This window comes from Andrena cerasifolii, chromosome 1 (assembly GCF_050908995.1).
Source record: "Andrena cerasifolii isolate SP2316 chromosome 1, iyAndCera1_principal, whole genome shotgun sequence".
NCBI classification, from domain to species: Eukaryota; Metazoa; Arthropoda; class Insecta; order Hymenoptera; family Andrenidae; genus Andrena; species Andrena cerasifolii.
The window spans coordinates 1,207,836-1,230,885 of NC_135118.1; the positions used below are offsets into that span (position 1 = coordinate 1,207,836).

The following is a 23,050-nucleotide window of genomic DNA, read 5'->3' on the forward strand; positions in this document are numbered from 1 at the left end:
TACTTATATTTCGGCTGTTGCAACGACTTGGAATTCACGTACACGTTCTCGAAGCGGACGCCGTGAGGACTTTCCAACAAGCTGACCAGCACGTTGGTCTTTCCACAATTTGATGGACCACAAATGAGGCAGCGTATAGTGTTTGGCAACATGCTACCATGTCTGCCTCTTGTTTTCAAAGACATCACTTGCGATTTATCTTCAAAATTTCCCACGCGTATCGTTACAGGTTGCCACACGAAACGCATCCTCTCTGCAAATCGCGAAAATGATTTTGAAACATCGAAGTGGCGACGCTCCCTGTTTATAGGCCCCACGCTGAAGCAAAATAGCTCAGTATTATCAGCGATATTCGAGACTTAACCTCTGAGCAGCTGAAATATATACAAAAGATTATTCTACTGCGAGAGTTTCATGGGTACACTGACCAGTTGTGGGACAGACTCCCCGATCATATAAAATCCGATCCTGAGGTTCAGCAGTATCGTCGGTGTCTGGAACATTATGATCGTCCTTGGCAGCGAACGCATATCGACGGTCCAGCACCATTGATAAAAAACTGTAGCGAATGTCGCCGACGAGAGTAAAGAATGGTCCGGGTTAGTTATAAACGCGCTACTTATCGAATTACATATCCCGGAATAGTTTTGCGGCCCAGGAACTCATCTGGCAAAATGTTTGGCTAGAAGTGATCGAGGCGTCAATCCGTTGGACGCAGCGTGTCGCGTACACGATATTGCGTATTCGCGTAGCAACGATCTCATTGAAAGGCACGTGGCAGATAATGTACTCGCTGACAAAGCGCGAAAACGCATCGTTGCGCGAGACTCGACTCTGGGTGAAAGAGGCGCTGCTACTGCTGTTTGGTCAGCTATGAAGGCCAATAGGAAAATCGGAATGGGGATGAAAGTAAAATCCCGCAAAAGAACTGGGTAAACTTGTCGAAGAACTGGGACCTCGCCGATTTCGATGAGCTTCAGATATGTTGTAAAACTCGACATTTTGAGTAACTTTTTCCTTTGAAAAAATTGGTGGTCGGCCTTAGTTTCCGAAATATTCGCAGGAAAACTTTCGCTATTATACAATCGTACTCTACGTATACGTGCACGTCCGCGACAGTGTGTGAAGCACCACGCTGTCGGCGGTTGTCTTCCGTTTCTATAAACACTGCGCAGCAACCTACATCATGCGTATCTAACGGGTGCACGCGTGGTATCGCAGCAGCAAGGAAAGTAGTCCAACTTAAACTGAATTGCACAATACTAACAGTACATGCTACGTTTAATTTTTTATTATAATAGAAAAATGTATTTATTCTAACGAGGTGCTACAGCCTACGTCTTCAGTATTGTTGTATAAATGTTCTTGAAATATTGCTATTTCCTGGAAAAAATATCTATTCTCTCCTGACGATCATGCGCCCTCTTAAATAAATATTCGCATAAATACGAAGGAAAATCTTCTTCATTACTTCCGTATTTCGAAATATGTCCCCGAACCTCCCTCCATGTCCTCTCTATTGACTGTGTATTAGCTTCTATATAAATGCAATTGTAGAATAAATTAAGTACAGTTTACACAAGTATAAAAACAATGTTTTGGAAATGAATTACATACTATTTTCGGGGTTAACAAAATTATATGAGTGGTTGACCGTCAAATGTGTATATCGTTCGGTGCTAAGACAATTATACGCCTTCCAACAGTCGGAAATCACAATTGTACCCGGCAATATCCATTTTTTTATGATGGTTAATAGAGTTTCGGCAGTCCTATCGTTAACTGACTCGAGGAAAACTTTCTTTGTGTCCCTTTCATAACCACCGAACACCCATTTCCCTTTTAATAGTCGTCCACGATTATATTTACGACGCCCAAATGTTGCTTCGTCAATCTCAACGATTTTTCCAGGTCCTCCAACTTGGGAAAAATTCCGTTGAGACCAATTTACGCACACCTATGCCACGCAAATATACAACAATTATTTCGAAATTGAGACCTAATTCTAAACAAGTTATTACAGAAAATGTTTGCTTTACATAACGTAGAATGTCTATCATAGTTAGACAGTTAAATATTTGTTCAGATAAAACAAGAATTGGGTCACTTCCGAAATCTTACTCCTCTACAAAAGCTTTACCAATCAACGAATGTATGTGACCCAATATTTAAATTGTCTGTTATTTCGGCAAAGCGTGGTGGTGGGAACCAGAGCCATTGCGCAATGAAAGTCACGGCGGTTAATAGTGGCAGATGAACATTTGCAAACCACGTATATTTTTTGCACTTTGATAATATTTGCACTGCACTTTTTGTTTCTTTTTCTTACTTTTCACCACGTATGATATCGTGTAACACCGAAAGAATAGTTCCTTGCGATTAAGACTTATTGTCTTATTACAACGTGGACATTGATTTGTATCTTTAAAAATATTTGTCATAATTAAAAAATCTATACACTTGTCCACAGTATCTATCCTGTGTATAAAATCAAGGAACGAGCTCATCTTGCTGCATTACCGTTTACAAATAAACTGGAAGCAGAGCGTCAGCGTAGGACCACCGCTCATCTATTGTTTCCCCATATACCTATAGATTCCATATACAAAGTCACATCGGTTCGCTACCATGCTTTACGCGCCCGCGAGCTTTTGTACAAATTTTTCCTATACATGTTACCGCCGCTCGACCTGCGTTTCCAAGATATTCGCGAAAAACTGCTGCTACTGCTACAATGTATTCTGCCGTATACCTATCTACAGTACGCGTCCGTGGCAGCGTATGCGCCAGCATGGGACCAAGGCAAATGACGAAGCTGGCCTTTGTTTCCGAGATATTTGTGTAAAACTTCGGTTGATTTTTTTGGACGCAACGCATTCCAGTTTCCAATTTGTCCCGGGTATTAGTTTGGTTTGGGTTAGATTAGGGGGGGGGGGGCGCCCGCTCGTGGGCGCGTAAAGCATGGTAGCGAACCGATATGAGTCGGGGTGTTGACGGACATCCGCAAGTTTCTGGTTGAAATCTCTAAACTCAGATCGGTTCGCTACCATGCGTTACGCGCCCCCTGCCCTATTCTAACCCAAACTAAACTAATACCCGGGACAAGTTGGAAAGTGGAATGCGTTGCGTTGGAATAAATTAAACCGTTGTAATTGAACCGTTTAGTTTACCCGGTATATACGTTGTCTGCCGGTCACAGCGAGGTATATGAAGAAACAGTAGACAAGCGGCCGACCCGCACTGACGCATACGCTGCCATGGTGGCGTACATATATATGCAAAATTCAATGTAGTAGTAGCAAAAGTTTTTCCTCAATATCTCTGAAACTAAGGGCGACCGTCAAAAAGTTTAAAGGGAAATGTTGTTCAGAATAATGACCGAATATCGAAACGAAAAAAAAAACGCCGATAACACAATAAGAATGCCTGTGGGTGTAAAAACTGACGCATAATTTTAGGAGTTGGCAAAATGTATGCTTATTCCATTCTTTAAACGGTCTGTAGACGTTCAATATAATTGTGCACGCGATCAATATTAATGTGCAATATATTGTACAATATTTATCCCAGATCAGGAGTGGGCAACCCGCGGCCCGCGTTCAGTTGACGTTTGATTCTTGTCGAGTGAACATGTCCAGTAACGCGGAAGCTGCTTGTGTGGCCATTGCACTGGCTGTGAGTTTGAAAATGAAGAAGTCGAAGAAAAAGCGCAGATGGATGAAGGAGTGGTATACAAGAAGAACTGTGTACACTCATGAAAACTTATTAAATGACCTACGACTAAGCGAACCAAGTGATTTCCGAAACTTTCTGCGACTAGGCGGTCCATTATTTGACGAACTGCTGAAAATGATTACGCCTCGAATTGAGAAAATAAATACTCTGATGCGACCTGCTATTCCTCCAAGCCAGCGTTTGGCAATTACACTACGCTACCTTGCTACTGGGACTCTTTTGAAGATTTAAAATTTATGAGTGCCATGTCTCCACAATCGATTGGTATAATTGTTATGGAAACTTGCATAGTTTTGATACACAGCTTGAAGGATTACATAAAGGTAAGAAAACAATATTAGTTATTCAAAATTCTTATTATTATTACTAATATTATTATTCATAAACAGGATAAAACCTATTACATAACAAGAATACATAACACTATGTGTGTATAGCTTGAATAAGAAAATAAATCTACATAACATCAAAATATTCCTAACTATGAAAGAAAAATGGAAAATAACAATGACAAATGAGAATGAAGATGAGAATGAAAATGAGGATGAAAATGAGAATGAAAATGAGAATGAAAATGAGAATGAAAATGAGAATGAAAATGAGAATGAAAATGAGAATGAAAATGAGAATGAAAATGAGAATGAAAATGAGAATGAAAATGAGAATGAAAATGAGGATGAAATGAGATTAAAAAATTATTTATTATTTATTTATAATTATAATTTAAAAGGATATAAAAAAGGAGATGCACTAGTTGATGGCTGCTCAATGGGTACAGACTCTTGCTGCGATTCTTAATTGTAGTGTATGGGAGCAATCGGGCTCGATTCAATACTAGCCATTCTGTACGGGGTGGACGTATGAGTAAAACTATTAATAATTATTGAATCTCGATGTAAAGTGCCCATTAGGCCTTCAAACAAGATATCGTTGATCGCCTTTTTCGTAAATAATTGTTGCTGCGATGCCATTTTACTGAGCTCTATGGCTCATGCTGCAGCAATTTTTTCAAATTCGATTTGCAGTTTTTTTGTGGCGCTTCGGTGCCAATGATATCTGCTCCTGCGCGTTATCATTTCTTTTACTCTTCTTTTTTCGAGGTTCAGCTTCACACTGTGAATAAATAAATAGTGTTTAATAAAGATATTGTACCTTTGTGTGACTAATAACTATACTTTAAAATTACAGATGCCAAGATCAAAAACTGAATGGAAAGTTATCGCGAACGGATTTAATGATCAATGAAATTTCCCAAATTATTTGGGAGCAGTTGGTGGAAAGCACGTGGCAATAAAGAAACTACCCAATACAGGGCCTTTATACTACAATTATACAAAATTGTGTAGACTTCCGTTTCCGGTCGCGTGAGTGATAGCTGGGCGTAAGAGTGAGTGGAGTGTGTGGCTGGACCGTAAGGCGAGTGAGGTGATGAGGGATAGTGGATAGCGGAGTGAAAAGTAGAGGGGAGTTGAGGAAGGGACGGGGGATAAAGGGAAAGGGACGGTGTTAGGGGGTGGCAGAAATGCGGGAGGAATACGGGAGGCTTTGGAGGTTAGGTGGTAGAGAGAGGCGAAGAAAAGCGGGAAGGAGCGTGGAGTGTGACAGGTAGTGACGCAGGTGGGAGAAGAGTGAAGCAGGAGAGAAGAGTTGGTGGGAAGGCGGGAAGTTTGAAAAAGAGAGAAGGCGAAAAGTGTAAGGAAGGACGAGGAGAAAGTTAAGGATAAAAGGAGCAGCAGAAAAAGGATAAGAGGGTAGGATAAAAGGGTAACAGGGCAAGGAAAGTGGGATAGGGGAAGAAAGGAGAAAGGGGATAGAGAAGAAAGGAAGAGATGGAGGCGAATAAAGGGGGAGAAAAAGAAGTGGGAAAGAAGGCTTGCGAAGGTAGGATTAGAAAGGACAGTGGGAACAGCATGGGGAGTAGCGCGGGAAGTTTAGATAGTTTGTGAGGAAAGAAGAGAGACAGAGAAGAGGACGATGGGGCAATGGGGAAGGATAAAGCAGGAGGGTTCAAGAGATGCACAAAAACGCGGAGGTCTCCAGAAAAGGGAGATAAAGGGGGGAGGAGGGAGGGAGGAGAAGAAGAGGGATTGCTGGAGGGTATGATAAGGGAAATGATGTTGGAGATGAGGAGGATGAGGGAGGAAATGGGAAGGGATAGGGAAGAGAGAAGGATGATGGAGAAGGAGATAAGGATGGAGAGGGAGGAGATGAAAAAGGAAAGAGAAGACAGAAGAAGAAGTGAGGAGGAGTGGAGAGAGGAAAGGAGGAGATGGGAGGAGGAGATGAGAGAAGAGAGGGTGAGGAGAGGAGGACTGGTAGAGAAGCTAGGAAAGATAGAAGAATGGGATAGGAGAATAGAGGAGGGGATGGAGGTGATGGAGAAGGTAGGGAGGTGGGAAAAGAAAAAAGAGGGAGTGTGGGGGAGGGGTTGAAGGGGGAAGGGCTAGAGGAGGAATGGAGGATTAGAATTAGAAGGATAAAAGTCACGCAGGACAAGAAAGAAAGGGAGGTAAGGAATAATGTGGTGATAAGGGGGTTGGGGTTGGAAGGAAAGGAGGTGAAGGAGGAGGTAGGGAGGTTATGAGAAAGGATGGGGTTGGGGATGAAGGGAATAAAGGAGGTGGTGAGAATAGGAAGAATAGGAAAGGAGGGGAGTGGAATGGTACTGGTGAGGTTGGAGCGAAGGGAGGAGAAGAGGAAGGTGATGGAGGCGAAGAGAAAACTGAAGGGTAGGAGGGAAAGGGTAGAGGATGATCTAACCGAGGAGGAACGGAGGGCGAAATGGAAGATAGAGGGAGAGGGAGAGGGGAAGGAAAGTGCAGGTGGGGTATCTGAAAATGTGGGTAGACGGGAAGGTAAGAAGGTGGGACGAGATAAGGGAGAAGTGGTTTGAGGGGCAGGGAAACGAATGAAGTGGGAAGGGGGAAAGAGGAGGGAGTAGGCAAAGGAAGGGGGCGTTCTGGAATGTAGCGGGAGTAGAGAGGAAGGATGAAGGACTTTGGAAGGGGCTGGAGGAATGGGATGGTACTGAGTGAGACGTGGGTGGAGGAGAAAGACTGGGGGTATGTCGAAAGGAGATTACCTAGAGGGTATATATGGGAAAAGCAATGGGCCAGGAGAGAAAGTCAGATGGGAAGAGCGATAGGAGGAATGATGATGGAGGTGAGAAAGGAGATGGAAGTAGGAGTTGGGGAGGGGGAGGGAAGGAGGGGATAATGGCTAAGAAAGTGAAAATTGGGGGGGGGGTGGAAAATAGTTGGGATGTATGTGTATAGGGACTTGAAAGAGAAGCTAGAGGATTTAGGGGAGTGGATAGAAGAGAGAGAGATGGGGATAAGTGTAGTGATAGGGGGTGATTTTAATGCGCGCACGGGGAAAGAAGGAGGGGAGATACGGGGCGAAGAGGAGGATGAAGGAAGAGTGGGAGGGAGAAGGAGATCCAAGGAGAAGGAGAAGAATGGGGAAGGGAGAAGGCTGTGTGGGTGGTTAGAGGATAGGGGGTGGGGTATATTGAATGGGAATACAGAGGGGGATGAGGAGGGAGAGTGGACTTTCACAGGGGGGAGGGGAAATACGGTAATAGATTATGTGGTAGGGAACGAGGATACTACGGAGAAAGTGGAAAGGTTGGAGGTGGGGGAGAGGGTGGAATCAGATCACCATCCGGTGGTGGTGTGGTTAAGAGAGTAGGGAGGGAGGAAGGGGAAAGTGGGGGGAAAGGAATGGTGAGGGGAGGGGGTAGAGGAGACTGGACGCAAGAGGGAAGACGGGAATTTATGCGGAAGTTTGGGAAAAGGGGGGAGGGGGAGAGGGGAGTAGAGGAGGAATGGTGTGAGATCTGGGAAAGGATTAAGCGCGCGATGGGTAAGATGGGGACGGGGGGCAGACGACAAAGAAGGGAGGATGGTGGGATAAGGAGTGTAGAGAGGAGAAGGGTAAGTTCAGGAGAGGGTTCAGAAAATGGAGGAGGGAAGGAGGGGATGGGAGAGAATATAAGGAGAGGAAGAGGGAGTATGCCAGATTGTGTGAGGAAAAAGGAAGAAGGAGGTGGAGAGGTGGGTGAGGGAAGTGGAAGAAGTAAGAACGGAGGGGCTAGTACGGAAGGTGGTGAATAGGGGAAGGAAAAGGAGGGGGAGGGTTAATGAAGGAATATCAATGGGGGAATGGGACGGGTATTTCAGGGGGTTGCTGGGGGGGGGAAATGGAGGGTGAGAACGGGTGGGGAGACGAGAAGGTGGGAGGATGGAGAGGCGGATATAGGGAGGGAGGAAATAGGAAATGTGATAAGGATGGGAAGGCGGGAGGGGGGGATGGGATTCCGAACGAAGTGTGGAAGTATGGAGGCGCGGAAGTGGAGAATTGGTTATGGGGGCTGTGTAAGAGGGTATGGAGGGGGGAAGGCTGGCCAGAAGGGTGGAGAGAGGGGGTGGTTGTTCCAGTAGTGAAGAAGGGGTTGGGGAAGAAGGTAGAAGAATATAGGGGGATAAAACTAACACAGACGGCATACAAGGTGTATGCGTCTGTGTTAGCGGAGAGGTTAAGAGTGGAAGTGGAGGGGAAGGGACTGCTGCCACCGGGTCAAACGGGCTTTAGGAGGGGGGTGGGGTGTATGGATAATGTCTTCGTGCTGAATTATCTAATAAACAGGCAAGTGGGAAGAAAGAAGGGGAAAATGGTGGTGCTTTTTATAGATATGAAAGCGGCGTTTGACTCGGTGGACCGGGAGGTATTGGTTAGGGCAATGAGGGGAAGGGGGGTGGGGGAGGAGTTGGTGGGGAGGTGCGAGGAGTTCCTTAGGGAGACATCATGTAGAGTGCGGCTGGGGGATGAGGAGGGGAGAGGTTCTGGACAGCGAGAGGGGTGAGGCAGGGGTGCCCGCTGAGCCCGAGCCTCTTCACCCTGCTCATAGCGGATATGGAGGAGGAGTTAAAAAAGGGAGGAGAGGGGGGGGAGGTTTAGTGAAGCTAGGGGGGGAGGTTTACGCGCTGGCATACGCCGACGATGTGGCGGTGTTGGCGGAGGATGAGGAGGGGATGAAGGGGCTGATAGGGAAATTGGAGAATTATGTGGATGGGAAAGGACTGCAGGTCAACGTAGAAAAAACGAAGGTCATGAGGTGTAGGAGGGGAGGGGGGAGATGGAAGAGGGTAACATGGAGATGGAAGGGGAAGGAGATTGGGGAGGTGAGGAGATTCAGGTATTTGGGGTACACGGTGATGGGGAACGGGGGGCAGGAGGGATATGTGAAGGAAAGGGTGAAAAAAGGGGCGGCGGTGATGGGGAAGGTGTTGGGTACTGGGAAAAGGTTGTTTGGAAAGGATTGGGAAAGAAGATTGTGGCTGTTTGACAAGTTGGTGTGGCCGGTGGTGGGGTACGGAGCGGAGGTGTGGGGGTGGAGGGAAAGGGAGAAGTTGGAATGCCTGCATGACCGGTATTTGAAGTGAGTGATGGGGGTGGATAAAGTTATGCCAAGTTATATGGTGAGGGAGGAGGTTCAAAGGGAAATCATGAAGGGAAGGGCAGGGATGAGGGCGTGGGGGTTTGGAAGGAAGCTGGAGGAGGGGCAAGGAGGGGAGTTGGCGAGGAGTTGTTGGGAAGAAATGAAGGGGAGGTGCACGAGGGGAAAGGCTTTGGAGGGTTGGGAAGAAGAAAGGAAAGTTTTTTACGAGGAAAGGGGGCAGACCTTGGAAGAGATGGAAGGGATGAGGGAAAGGGGGGGAATAAGAGGAGAGGATTTAGTGAGCAGGGAAAGGAAACTGCAAGAAGAGGAGAGGTGGAGAAGGATAGGGGATACAAGGTATAGCGGTTGGTATGGTAGGGTGAAGGGGGAAGGGTTGTCGGGTATTTGAAGAAGGGGTGGGCGGAAAGTAGATGGAGAAGGGTCGCGAGGTTTAGGTTGGGCAATGAAATGAGGGGGGGAGGTACTGGAAAGAGGGGGGAAAAGGATATGCAGGATGTGTAGAGGTGGGGAAGAGACGTGGGAGCATATTTGGGAGTTTTGTATGGGGTGGGGAGAAGAGAAGGGGTGGCAGAAGATGGTAGGGGAGGTTCTAGACGATGAGGGGGGGAGAGGTGTGGATGAGAAGAATTGAGGAAAGGAGAGAGGGAATGGGGCATGGATGAGGAGATGAGAGTGGAAGGGGAGTCGAGCGGAAGCGGAGGTCAGGGAGAGAGGGGGAAGCGTGTGATGGGGTTTTGCGTATGCGAGCGGCGGGGAGGAGGGTAAGGGGCGAGCGAGTGAGTAGTAGGACAAGGGGGATTCTAATTCAAATTTGAGATTCAAGGTCATGATCATGACCTTGAAACTCAAATTTGAAAATTTGTTTTTTTGTCGGTGGGCTGGCGGCGGATGACGTCATAGAGATGGCGGAGTGGTGGGGGGTATCATCGAGGAGAAGAGGAGGAACCGCGGGGTGACGGTGCGCTACTCTGGAGCGTGGTACAGACTGTCGGTAAGGAAGGTGCTACTCTAGAGCGTGGTACAGACTGTCGGTAAGGAAGGAAATATTAATTTTATGATATTAATATAAATGAAAAAACTTCTCGGGGCGACGGGGCTCGAACCCAAGACCGCCGCGGTACGAGTCAGCCGCCTAACCAACTCCCCCAAACGCCGTCTCTGACATTAGTCTTTTCCGAATGGTACATATAGCGAAACCAACGGAGCGTCACATATGTGACACACACACACACACACACACACAACGTCGGCGTATAATAATTTATTTTTATGAGAAATTTTATCAGAAATTGTTTCGGACGATGTCGGGAAAGATCGGCGTTTCTCAACACCGCGTCTTCGAGGGAAAGAGAGGAGCATTACTTTAAAGTTAAAATTCTAGGAGGGAAAGAGACACCACTACATAGGGGATAGAATCGCATGCATTTTCGCTGACCATCCTCCTCCATGTACTTATCTTCTTCACTGACCGTCCTTGGAGTGCACTTATCATGTTCTTCGAATTCTTCTCCCTTCTTCTTTGGACACATCATTCGACTAGACCATACCACTCTGATCACGTATTGAATATCTACCATACCACTCTGAACGTGTATCAAACGTGTATTGGACCACTTTCAACGTCATCTATCGTACCACTTTGAACATCTATCGAACGTCTATCGTACCACTTTGAACATCTATCATACCACTTTCAACGCCTAACGTACCACTCTGAACATCTATCGAACGTCTATCATACCGCGTTGATCATGAATCGTACTACTTGTACATAATTACAACTATCGCCTTAATCTAGCGTACATGCAGAAGGTTGGAGGTTGAGGAGGGTGAAGAAAAAAACAGTTATGCATTAAAAATTGATTATATTTTATTTGTGTATTTCCCTCTGGCGTTTAGACCACCAGTTGAATATTTTAAATACATTTTGCATGGTACAGTGCTTTGCGTGTCTGCCACATCGCAGAGTATTAACTACGTTTAGCTTATTTAGGGATTTGATATCCTCGTAGTCAATGTCTAGCGTCTCGATGATCACGTCCGCTCTCGTATTTTCATCGAGGAAATCCATGAGCCAATCGCGTTTCTGCAGCCCTTTAACGTATACGACATGGGGTGTGTCATGCAAAATGTATTTAAAATATTCAACTGGTGGTCTAAACGCCAGAGGGAAATACACAAATAAAATATAATCAATTTTTAATGCATAACTGTTTTTTTCTTCACCCTCCTCAACCTCCAACCTTCTGCATGTACGCTACATTAAGACGATAGTTGTAATTATGCACAAGTAGTACGATTCATGATCAACGCGGTATGATAGACGTTCGATAGATGTTCAGAGTGGTACGTTAGGCGTTGAAAGTGGTATGATAGATGTTCAAAGTGGTACGATAGACGTTCGATAGATGTTCAAAGTGGTACGATAGATGACGTTGAAAGTGGTCCAATACACGTTTGATACACGTTCAGAGTGGTATGGTAGATATTCAATACGTGATCAGAGTGGTATGGTCTAGTCGAATGATGTGTCCAAAGAAGAAGGGAGAAGAATTCGAAGAACATGATAAGTGCACTCCGAGGACGGTCAGTGAAGAAGATAAGTACATGGAGGAGGATGGTCAGCGAAAATGCATGCGATTCTATCCCCTATGTAGTGGTGTCTCTTTCCCTCCTAGAATTTTAACTTTAAAGTAATGCTCCTCTCTTTCCCTCGAAGACGCGGTGTTGAGAAACGCCGATCTTTCCCGACATCGTCCGAAACAATTTCTGATAAAATTTCTCATAAAAATAAATTATTATACGCCGACGTTGTGTGTGTGTGTGTGTGTGTGTCACATATGTGACGCTCCGTTGGTTTCGCTATATGTACCATTCGGAAAAGACTAATGTCAGAGACGGCGTTTGGGGGAGTTGGTTAGGCGGCTGACTCGTACCGCGGAGGTCTTGGGTTCGAGCCCCGTCGCCCCGAGAAGTTTTTTCATTTATATTAATATCATAAAATTAATATTTCCTTCCTTACCGACAGTCTGTACCACGCTCTAGAGTAGCACCTTCCTTACCGACAGTCTGTACCACGCTCCAGAGTAGCGCACCGTCACCCCGCGGTTCCTCCTCCTCCTCCTCGATGATATCCCCCACCACTCCGCCATCTCTATGACGTCATCCGCCGCCAGCCCCCCAACAAAAAAACAAATTTTAAAATTTGAGTTTCAAGGTCATGATCATGACCTTGAAACTCAAATTTGAATTAGAATCCCCCTTGTCCTACTACTCGAGTGGAGAGGGGGGAGAGACGGAAGGAGGTAGAGGTTAAGATAGGCTAAGATAGGTTAAGATAGATTAAGGTAGACATAAGGTAGAAATAAGGGAAGAAGAGGATGTGGAGAGGCAGATTGTAACCCCTAGGGTAATCAATAAAGAAAATACTATACAAAATTGTGTAGAATTGTACTAATGGCAGTAGTGAATTCCAATTATGAATTTATTATGACGGATGTCAGTATAAATGGGCGAATATCGGACGGAGGCGTTTTGGGTTATACGGCATTTGGAAAAGCATTGCCAGGAAACTAACTTAACAATCCCAGAACCTGCTACATTGCCAAATAGCGGAATCAATCTACCATTTGTGTTTCTTGGTGATGATGCTTTCGCACTCAGAGATAATTTTATGAAACCTTACAGCCAAACAGGATTAACTTTGGAAGAACGAATCTTTAATTATCGACTAAGTCGTGCCCGTCGTGTGGTAGAAAATGCGTTTGGGATTTTAGTTACCAGATTCGGTGTATTTCAGCGACCTATTGCGTTACATCCTGAGAAAGCTCGCAAAATTGTCTTAGCATGTTGCTATCTACACAATTATTTAAGTAGAAACCGGGCACAAGCGTACATTTCAAGGGGCTCTGTAGATACTGAAGACTTGGAGTCAGGCCATATCAGGGAAGGAACATGGAGAACAAGTGATCAGTCAACAGCACTACAAACTTCTCACTCCAGAAATTCACTCGCAAATGCAAAAGCCATCAGAGATAGGTACCGCGATTTCTTTAATAATGAGGGCCAGATTTCATGGCAAGAGAGTTTTGTATAGTAAAAATGAAATAAATAAATTACTAATATGAATAAATGATAACTACTATGAAATAAATGAATACATAAATAATTACTTACACAGGTGGTATTAACTGATGAAGATCCATCACCTAACTCCTCCTCACCTTCCTTATCGCGCTGTTCTACTATTTCGATTGTGTTTTCTGATGTTGTTGGCTCCTCCTGAGGTATCAAAAATTGAAATTCGTCGTAATACCACGATGTTGGCTCTATGGGTTCTTCGGTTCCAGCACCACTTCTTGCGCACTCATTTAAGCGCTTCAGCTCCTTTCTAAAATTTGTCCGCAATGAATTTTTTTTTATAAATTCTTGTTTATCCGCTGTCGGATATTTCTCCTTATATTTGCACAGCAGTTGTTTATAGTCTTCAGTTCTTTTATATTTATTGGAATAGGCCTTTCTCTTAACATCCCACAGCGAAGGTAGAGAACGGTACACCTCGATAACTTCCAACAGATGTTTCCTCTCTTCCTCCTTCGTTTTGGCAGACATGTTTTATATAAGCATGACTTGCGCACTCAGGAGAATAAAACCTGGGAATAATAATGAAACACACAATACCTATCTACAGGGTGTCCCACTAAGGAGTGGACAGCGCGATATCTCTTAAAGTATTGTCGATAAAAATATAAAAAAAATAGGGAATTGCATGGTTCGAGGGGGCCCATTTATTAGCGCGAACGAATTTTGTTTTCGATTATTATTTTAAAAGATACGATGGTCAAGTTCGGTTTTTCAAATGGAACTATTTTTTTTGAAGACCTGAGTTGATAGTGCGTTCCAAGACAAATTCAATAAGCTTTAATGTATACACTTTATTTCCACTGGTTTTTAAGATATTGCGCTTGCAAATTTACTGATTTTCACTGCAAGAAACCCCTCTGGAATGGCAAAAACCGGGGGCGGTCTTACTGGCGCCACGGGTGGCACTGCCTGTTGAAATGGATACTTACCTGCCAAAGGTCTACGCCAGAAATGGCAGGCCCAAAGGCTGGACAATTCTTTTCCGTCAGAAATGCTACTTAGGTAGGTACATCTGCGGTATCGAGAAGCGCATCGTTACTTTTATTTCGCACTTGCTTCTACGCTCGGATGGCCGGTTCTTTTGGGAGGGATGCAAGTTGGATTGGTTCTGATACAATCTGCTCCCTATGGTTGAAATTTAGTCTAGCAACTTTCACTCCTCTTAACCTAACCAATCCAACTTGCATCCCTCCCAAAAGAACCGGCCATCCGAGCGTAGAAGCAAGTGCGAAATAAAAGTAACGATGCGCTTCTCGATACCGCAGATGTACCTACCTAAGTAGCATTTCTGACGGAAAAGAATTGTCCAGCCTTTGGGCCTGCCATTTCTGGCGTAGACCTTTGGCAGGTAAGTATCCATTTCAACAGGCAGTGCCACCCGTGGCGCCAGTAAGACCGCCCCCGGTTTTTGCCATTCCAGAGGGGTTTCTTGCAGTGAAAATCAGTAAATTTGCAAGCGCAATATCTTAAAAACCAGTGGAAATAAAGTGTATACATTAAAGCTTATTGAATTTGTCTTGGAACGCACTATCAACTCAGGTCTTCAAAAAAAATAGTTCCATTTGAAAAACCGAACTTGACCATCGTATCTTTTAAAATAATAATCGAAAACAAAATTCGTTCGCGCTAATAAATGGGCCCCCTCGAACCATGCAATTCCCTATTTTTTTTATATTTTTATCGACAATACTTTAAGAGATATCGCGCTGTCCACTCCTTAGTGGGACACCCTGTATGTTAATAACAGTTATTAAGAAAAAAAGGATGTTAATGTTTAAAATATAATTTGATTTGTTGGGTAACAGATACAGATATACAGTGTCGGACAAAAGTATTGGGACACCATTTCGAAAAGAACAACTTTTTTAAAATTAGTCCAAACGACTTGAGACTTTCTGAGAAGCTAGAAAGATTAGTTTACTACTTAGGTGACGTGTTCCGTCGTTTTGAAATAAAAACTGCAATTGTTCGGAATTGCGAAGAAAATACTGAAGGTCACTTTTTCAACTTTTTCATCTGAGCCTGTAATCAAAATTTAAAAATCCCGTTTGTAGATTTAAATAAGTTGTTTACCTATATGCTGAACAATTCGTCGAAATCGGTCGATGCGGAAATAAGCGACAGGCATCGAAACTTGAAAAATCTTTAGGTTTATTACAGTTATAGGCCGAAAACTGTGATTTCCACTACTTTTATATATTTGTAGCTCATAGCTAAGTTACTCGGTTACGCCACACTGAGACGTCCAAATTAGGCGATTTTTTTCTTACGATACTTTGAGGTTAAAAATTATTTCTCTACTTTTTAAAGTATCTAATTTGTAGCATACCGATTTAAAAGTAAAAAAAAATATTTTACACATGAGAGCAAGATGAAAATTAATCTTAAGGGAAGAAGCCACTGTGACGGACGAAAATAAAGGCTATTTTCAAGACATTCGTTTATAATGAAATGTAACTTTCGGCTCAATAACGTTAGGCTCTGCGAAAAAAAAAATACAAAACGGGCGTTCGTGTAACTTCTCAACATTTGCTCCGAATTGAAAAATTCGAACAGCTTATTACAACAGCTTCAGTTAAGCTTACAGATTTAAAAAATATCAGTTTTTGAAGAAATGGCGGATTTAAGAAGAAATCTGGAACAAAAAGTATAAAAAATCAACATGTTTTTTCAATGTTACGATTAAATGAATTATTCGATCAAAAAACTGGTACGCTTAACGGAACATAATTTTATTACCAATATTCCCTGAAAACTTCAAGTGAATCCAATAAAAATTGTTTGAGTTATTAATGCGCCCGTTTGAAAAATGCCGTTTTGAGATACTCGCATTTAAAGTTTCGTCAGAAGTTATTTTCTGCAGCTCATAGATCGCAGCTGTATGCGGTCTTGTCGTGGCCAGTGATTCTCTACCTAGTTCTAAACAATATATAAGCTCATAATCCCTCTTATTAGATACATTTGGATTTTTGGACATAAATTGTCTGGGCGATCGACTCCAAAGCACCTGCGTCAGCACTCGGTTCCGAGCGCTGTACTACCTATACAAAACCTTCCGTAGCTCCGAGAATTTTTCGAAATCCACTTTGCAACTGTGCAGGTATAATCTTGAGACCCCAAGCATTAAGAAAATACACCAAAAAAAATCGGGAAAAAAATTTCTCAGTGGCTTCCCCCCTTAATTTTTCACATAACAAGGCGAAGATAAAACATTTATTACAAACAAATAGGTTCTCGCAACAAAAAAATCGTATGTTATAATTTAGATATTTTATCAATGAACAATAAGGTCATGGTCTTTCTAATTTCAGACGAACCGGGGCGTCATAATTTGATACACCGCTCTCGCGGAGTTGCTACGCGGGACAACACATAACTCGGCCATTTTTAAATATTTCTGTACAGTATTTATACAATATATTCATTAATACATGCCTTGAATATAAAAAGTTTCGAAATAATGTTTAACCTCAAAGTATCATAAGAAAAAAATCATCTAATTTGGTGCTGTTTTGGCCGTCTCAGTGTGGCGTAACCCGGTAACTTACAATTAGCTATGAGCTACAAGTAAATAAAAGTAGTGGTAATCACAGTTTTCGGCCTATAACTGCAATAAACCTAAAGATTTTACAAGTTTCGATGCCTGTAGCTTGTTTCCGCATCAACCGATTTCGATGAATTGTTCAGCATATAGGTAAACAACTTATTTAAATCTATAAATTGGATTTTTAAATTTTGATTACAGGCTCAGATGAAAAAGTTGAAAAAGTGACCTTCACTATTTTCTTCGCAATTCCGAACAATTGCAGTTTTTATTTCAAAACGACGAAACACGTCACCTAAGTAGTAAACTAAACTTTCTAACTTCTTAGAAAATCTCAAGTCGTTTGGACTCAAAATAAGTAGCATTAAAAAAAAAACAATAATAACTGTCAATACTTACGATTGAAATCGAACGGTAGTACTGGTAGCACAAAATATCCAATTTTTTCCACTTCTGGAGCCGAATAACTATGCACACACCAAAGGTATTTAATTGATCGCTCGCTATGATTGCTATGAACTGATCTTGCCGTGCAAGCTTTCATCGCAAGTTTACCGGCGCTATTGGTTTGCATACTTCTGATTGGTCATTTCCTAAAATAGGGGATGATGAAGGAAGAACTGTCGATCGCAGAAGGAAAGGGAAAAATTAGGTTTTTTCCCAGTCCGAGATACCGGTTCATCAGAAAACCGCGTATGGTACCGAACGGTAAAAATTTGCCCCAAACCTGGCCCGCGCTCATCTGGTACACAGCTGACCCAGTGAGGTTTATTTTACTATTGGCGGGCCTAAAACAATTTACAGAGCTGCTTCTCCGTCTATAGTGATGTACACAAATAACCATAATACATAGATTTGATGTTATTTGCGCCCTAACAGAAGGTAAAAAAACTGATTCATTTTGCAAATTAATGTCTGGGTCAATCTTTGGAACTTTCATTTCAGATGACTAGGACGGCCGCAATTCGTGCGTCCGATGGGGCCAGTGTGACCTGCGCTTCGGCGTGTAACTTGTACAAATTTCAATATAATGCATTCCAAAATTTGTGTTGATAGTTCAAGCACTACTAAATATGTGTGCACAACCCCCGCCCTGTAGGTGTGATAGGTTTTCCAGAATTAATTTCCAAATATCAGCTTCAAAAACGAGTGTCTAGACTAGAATACCCCCTTAATTTGAAGAGAGGACGCCGCAGGCGGAACCACGCGCAGTCAGCGGACTACCCCTTTTCTTCCTGTATCTCTTCACGATGCGTATTGATAGTGGATTTGGTGGGTAATACTTCTTAATTGCTATATTGGTGGCATCTTTCTCACGTACGTTGGCACAAAAGCGGGCTCAGAGCTGAGGGGTGTAAAGGAAATCAACAATTAATCAAAGAACACCACACTCCTTTAATAATAGTCAGAAGGTGATACACTGCGTAGTCGTAGTAGAGTTCACTAAAATGGCGGTTTACTAATAACTCGAGACGTTGCCTCTATAGGCTGTTCCAGGTGAGTAAGAGGGCGCGTCACCTCTGGAGGCTATTTATACAGCCCTCTCAGAGGGACAAGTCCCTCAAGCGACGCCGAAAACGCGCGGCAAATTTCGGCGCGAAAAGCGCGTCCGCGCGCTGGAAAAACCCTGACCTGGGCGAGCCTGGCTGCCAGATGCATACGTGGCCATAGCCTGACTCACCCAGGCCCACGGGGGAAAACCGAAGCGTACACAAAGCTACGGAAAAGTCGCGTCTCCAATATGGAGGCGAAGTAGCAAACAACCGCTACAAAGCAAGGCGAAAATTCATTCGTTCTTTACGATCGATAATTTATTATTTTTCCAAGAACGTTTCGACAACACCTGTTTGCCAATTTTCTGAAAGCCATTAAAAAACGTGATTTACATTGTTTAGTCTGAGTTAATCCGTATATTGCTCTGTCGGTGGGTAGTGCTTACGATGACTTCGGACGCTCAGGTACCGTCGTCAACCGCGAACTCGCGGGACAAAACGGCCATAAACTGCGACCCTGGCGAGACGCTCCGGCCGATTAGCCTGGTTAGGTTTTGGCAACCAGATGTGTCAGTTTCCACCACTACTTCATCAAGAGGGAGAGGGGTCCTCTTTCGCCAACGAATTCACGGAGGGAAGGTCCCCCTTCTTCGAGGAACGGTGTTTCCATTGTGTGTTTCATAATTATATTAAAACAACAATTACTTTCATATTATTTTCTCTTCTTCATACAATAAAGAGAAAAATATAAAATAGTTCAAAGAGGAAACCTTGTACTGTCTGAACTCCTGGTATCGGTATATCTGGTATACCTGGTATAAGGCTTCAAGGGGTGAAAATGTGAAATATCCATTTCAGCTTATTAAGAAATTCTTCATTCTTTATCGTACTGATATGAAAGTGGCACCAAAGGATTCCTGGCGTTCCCCCGATTAAAATCATAACAAATATCATGCAAAGCGAACTACTTTTACACAAGCAATTTGTATTCCTTATGTACAAGTAGTCCGATTTGCATGACATTTGGTATGATTTTCATCAGAAAAACATAAGGAATCTATTGGTGTCACTTCTATGGTTGAAAGCCATAAAATTCGAGGGTTGAAAGCCATAAAATTCGGTGAGGCCTCGCCACGGGTACCCAGCGGCATCTCTTTGACAGGCGCACCGAAAGAATCACCCTGTACCAATTGATAATCAGTAAATTTGCAAAACCAGTTGAAATAAGGTGTATACATTCGAGGTTGTTGCATTTGTCTTGTGTTACGAGCCGGGGCTGCGGCAACGCGAGAGGCCGGCGGGAAGGGTATTTCCCAAGGAATATTGTTTATGAATTTGTTAGTAAGGTGCGCGGACGAACCTGATGCGAAATCAGGGAGCCGCTTGGATTATTGCCGGCGAGGACGAACCTGATGCGAAATCAGGGAGCCTCTAGGAATGGAGTCAAGCGCGGACGAACCTGATTCGAAATCAGGGAGCCGCAGGAGGGTGAAACGTCATGAACGAACCCGATGCGAAATCGGGGTGTCACTAGGATGATGTTCACAGACGAACTCGACGCGAAGTCGAGGAGCTGTTAGGAGGTTGGATTATTCACAGACGAACCTGGTGCGAAACCAGGGAGCTGTTCGGAGGTTGGTAGACTTGCAGACGAACCTGGTGCGAAACCAGGGAGCTGTAGGATACGGACGAACGTGATGCGAAATCAGGGAGCCGTAGGAGGGTTAAGCGTGGACGAACCCGATGCGAAATCGGGGAGCCACTAGGTTGGTAAAGATTCCTTGTTCTGGATGAAAGGTTGCGAACGAACCTGATGCTAGATCAGGGAGTCGCGGGAAATGTTAGTAATGCCTCGTAACTCTTAATTTATATTCGATACAACTCGAGCGGTAAAGTTGTATCAGTGGGTGAGTGCTACTAATATTATAAGGATCGCTGGGTAAAAGATGGGTTTTAACGAATCAACTCGATTTAGAAGTGAACACCATTCGTGTATTCAATAATGAATTATAGTACAAATGTGAGTGTCGCGGTTAAATAGTGTAGTAAATGTGTATAAATTACCACTAATTTGCTCGGTGTTGACGCACTGGCGATGCGGGGCGTACGAGTGGCTATTTTAAAGTGCCCAATAGAATATAAACCGAACTCGTGGATTCTATGTGGTCAACTATGATTCCGACGGAGACTTTAGCTCGATCTTACTGAATTCAACCGACTCGGTACGAGCGTAACAAGATGTGACTCTACGCGTGACTGTACTGCTTTTGACCGCAGAGGGTAGAAACCAAAGGGTTTATATAGTCCCAAAATGAGTGGGGATGCATTAGAAATTTCCATATAAGGAAATTCTTCGGGGTCGTCGTCGTGTCACTCCCGTTCCCATGGTCGTGATCCAGATGGTCGAGATCATGACCCCCCTTAGTGGTATGTGATAAGCAAAAGGATTTTAGGGCGTTTTCCCTTCGCAGACGCGAGCTCGAAAAGTGGTTGAGAGCGGCGTATGGGAAAAAATCCACATACGTAACACTTGAAAAGCGCTATCAAGTTATCTTAAAAAAAAAAGAATAATTTCATTTAAAAAACCGGATTTGACCATCGTATTTCTTAAAATAATAATTGAAGAAAAAATTCATCTGCGCTAATAAATTTACCCCCTCGAACAATGCAATTGGATGTAAACAATTTCTTTATCTCCAATACGTTAGGAAATATCCAGCGGTTTACTGTTCCCGCGGACACCGTGCATAATGAAATAAAATATTGTTGCGAGCACCCTTTGGATGGAATCCAGGGCCTGCTGGTGCTTGCGACTGGAACAAGAAGACAGCGAGAAGAAGGCGGTCGGATCGATCGCCTGTCAAGCTGTCCTTCGATAGCCAGACGCCATTACGTGCAGACGCATCGACACTTACACTTTTCTCGTACATTAGAGATTGTATTCGGTTACTTCTGTTCTTGTTAATGTTCTGTTTCTCTTACTGTACTGTTACATTAAACTCCCGTTATGCCAAGCCGAAATCTTAACAATATAAAATATATGTCGGAGAAGGTAACCACTTAATCAGCTACGCTATGATCTTAATTAATAGGTCTATCTCACGTCACTTTTTCCCCCACGCGATTCACACAATATATTGTACAATCTTCCAATATGATCCATAGACGTTCAAAATTATTGTGCAATATGAATATTACAATATATTTTACAATATATTGAGCGCTTAGGGGCCGGTTCTCTTCTTCATTCACGCAATATATTATACAAATTTTCAATATTATTGTGCAACTTTTCAATTTTATCGTGCAACCTTCCAATATGATCAGGTATTAGAACCAGGACAGCGGCACGAATCGGACGATCCAATTAATATCATGAATGTAAACATTATTCGCACAGAATGTAGTGTGACTGCTGGTGCATACAACAATGGGAAGCGTGTACATACGATACATGAATTTTTTTCCGAGAGTTCCACCAGGTAATAAGATATCGGAAACGCCCGCGCCGATCATTTACCTTCCAATCACCACACGGGTCATTACGGATGTAACGATACGTGTTGTCGATCAAGACGGACGGTGGCTCAATTTTCGAGGTGAAGAGATTACCATCAGACTACACGACGACGCCGATGATAATACATGTAGTACGAACAAAAGAGATGCTTGTGTTGAACGACTCCAGAATCACGTTTCTTCCAAACGAAATTGTCTGCAACAACATCAAATCTGATTACGCTAAAAGGAAGAGGCTCAGTGCTGCGAACATTGCATTTTTGAAATCATGGGAATTCATTGTGCGCAATTAAGTTGCAAAATGACCGACATTCTAAGCATTGGAGGGAAGCCGATGTTTGATGATCGCATTATCAAGCTAGATAATCATACATACAACCCACACGTCAACACGTTTGGACACAGCGATGGGATAAGAATACCTATACAGCAGCAGGATTTATACACATTACCGTGTGAAAGTTTCCTCTGCGTGGAGAGGAAATTGATGATAAATAAGCCAAAAATGCATTAACGGTACTGTTGGGAAATAATTGCATGGCGTTCATATTTGATGAGATTCGATATGAGCTGAATGACGTGGAAATTGATCGCAACAGAAACGTTGGAATAACTAGCACGCTTAAAAACTATGTACCGCTGGCATGCGACGAAGACAAAAATATGGAGAATTCTGGATGGGGCTTGAAACGGCACGATGAGCTAATAGTGAAAAATCATTTCAATTTTTGCATCCCGCTCAAATATTTGCTGGGATTTTGCGAGGACTATAAACGCATGGTTATTAATGCGCGTCACGAAATGATTTTAATACGATCGCGCAACGATAACAATTCTCTAATAGGATCGCCGACGTTGGAACCAAAAATTGAATTACTTAAAGTGCAATGGCGGGTGCCTCATGTGATGCTGAACGACGTTAATAAGCTATCGTTGCTACATGTTTTGAAAAGTAGATAAAACCTGAACATTAGTTTTCGCTCGTGGGATCTGTACGAGTATCCTCTCTTACAGAGCACGACCAAGCATTCGTGGGCCGTAAAGGCAGCTGCACAGCTGGAGAAGCCGCGAATACATTATCTTTGCTCTACAGACTGCTCGAAAGAATGTGATGACCGAAGATGTTACTCGCTTCGACCACTGCAAATTGACCAA

General features: G+C 43.4%; 5 protein-coding genes and 1 long non-coding RNA gene across 11 annotated transcripts in view; 3 read left to right on the plus strand and 3 right to left on the minus strand.

The window, feature by feature from the left end:
- LOC143373660 (uncharacterized) overlaps positions 1-23,050 on the minus strand; it is a 423,841-nt gene that overhangs the window by 277,828 nt on the left and 122,963 nt on the right. The window lies entirely within an intron of this gene.
- Positions 1-23,050, minus strand: part of LOC143374872 (uncharacterized) — a 617,708-nt gene that overhangs the window by 195,503 nt on the left and 399,155 nt on the right. The gene's annotated exons all lie outside the window — the stretch shown is intronic.
- Wech (tripartite motif containing 71 protein wech) overlaps positions 1-23,050 on the plus strand; it is a 320,032-nt gene that overhangs the window by 127,530 nt on the left and 169,452 nt on the right. The window lies entirely within an intron of this gene.
- The window catches only part of LOC143373387 (uncharacterized), a 142,369-nt gene that overhangs the window by 72,148 nt on the left and 47,171 nt on the right, over positions 1-23,050 (plus strand). The gene's annotated exons all lie outside the window — the stretch shown is intronic.
- On the minus strand, positions 3,529-13,854 carry LOC143373795 (uncharacterized). Its single transcript, XM_076821390.1, has 2 exons — positions 13,373-13,854; positions 3,529-4,848 (listed from the first exon to the last, which is right to left on the minus strand). Exons 1-2 carry the CDS (start codon positions 13,805-13,807, stop codon positions 4,744-4,746), a joined length of 540 nt encoding a protein of 179 aa, XP_076677505.1. The 5' UTR covers positions 13,808-13,854; the 3' UTR covers positions 3,529-4,743.
- On the plus strand, positions 4,990-13,373 carry LOC143370375 (uncharacterized; the record flags this gene model as incomplete). Its single annotated transcript, XM_076815410.1, has 4 exons — positions 4,990-5,099; positions 5,768-6,119; positions 6,344-6,590; positions 12,703-13,373. Coding segments are annotated over 4 exons (1,299 nt in total), but the record flags the coding sequence as incomplete, so codon positions are not given.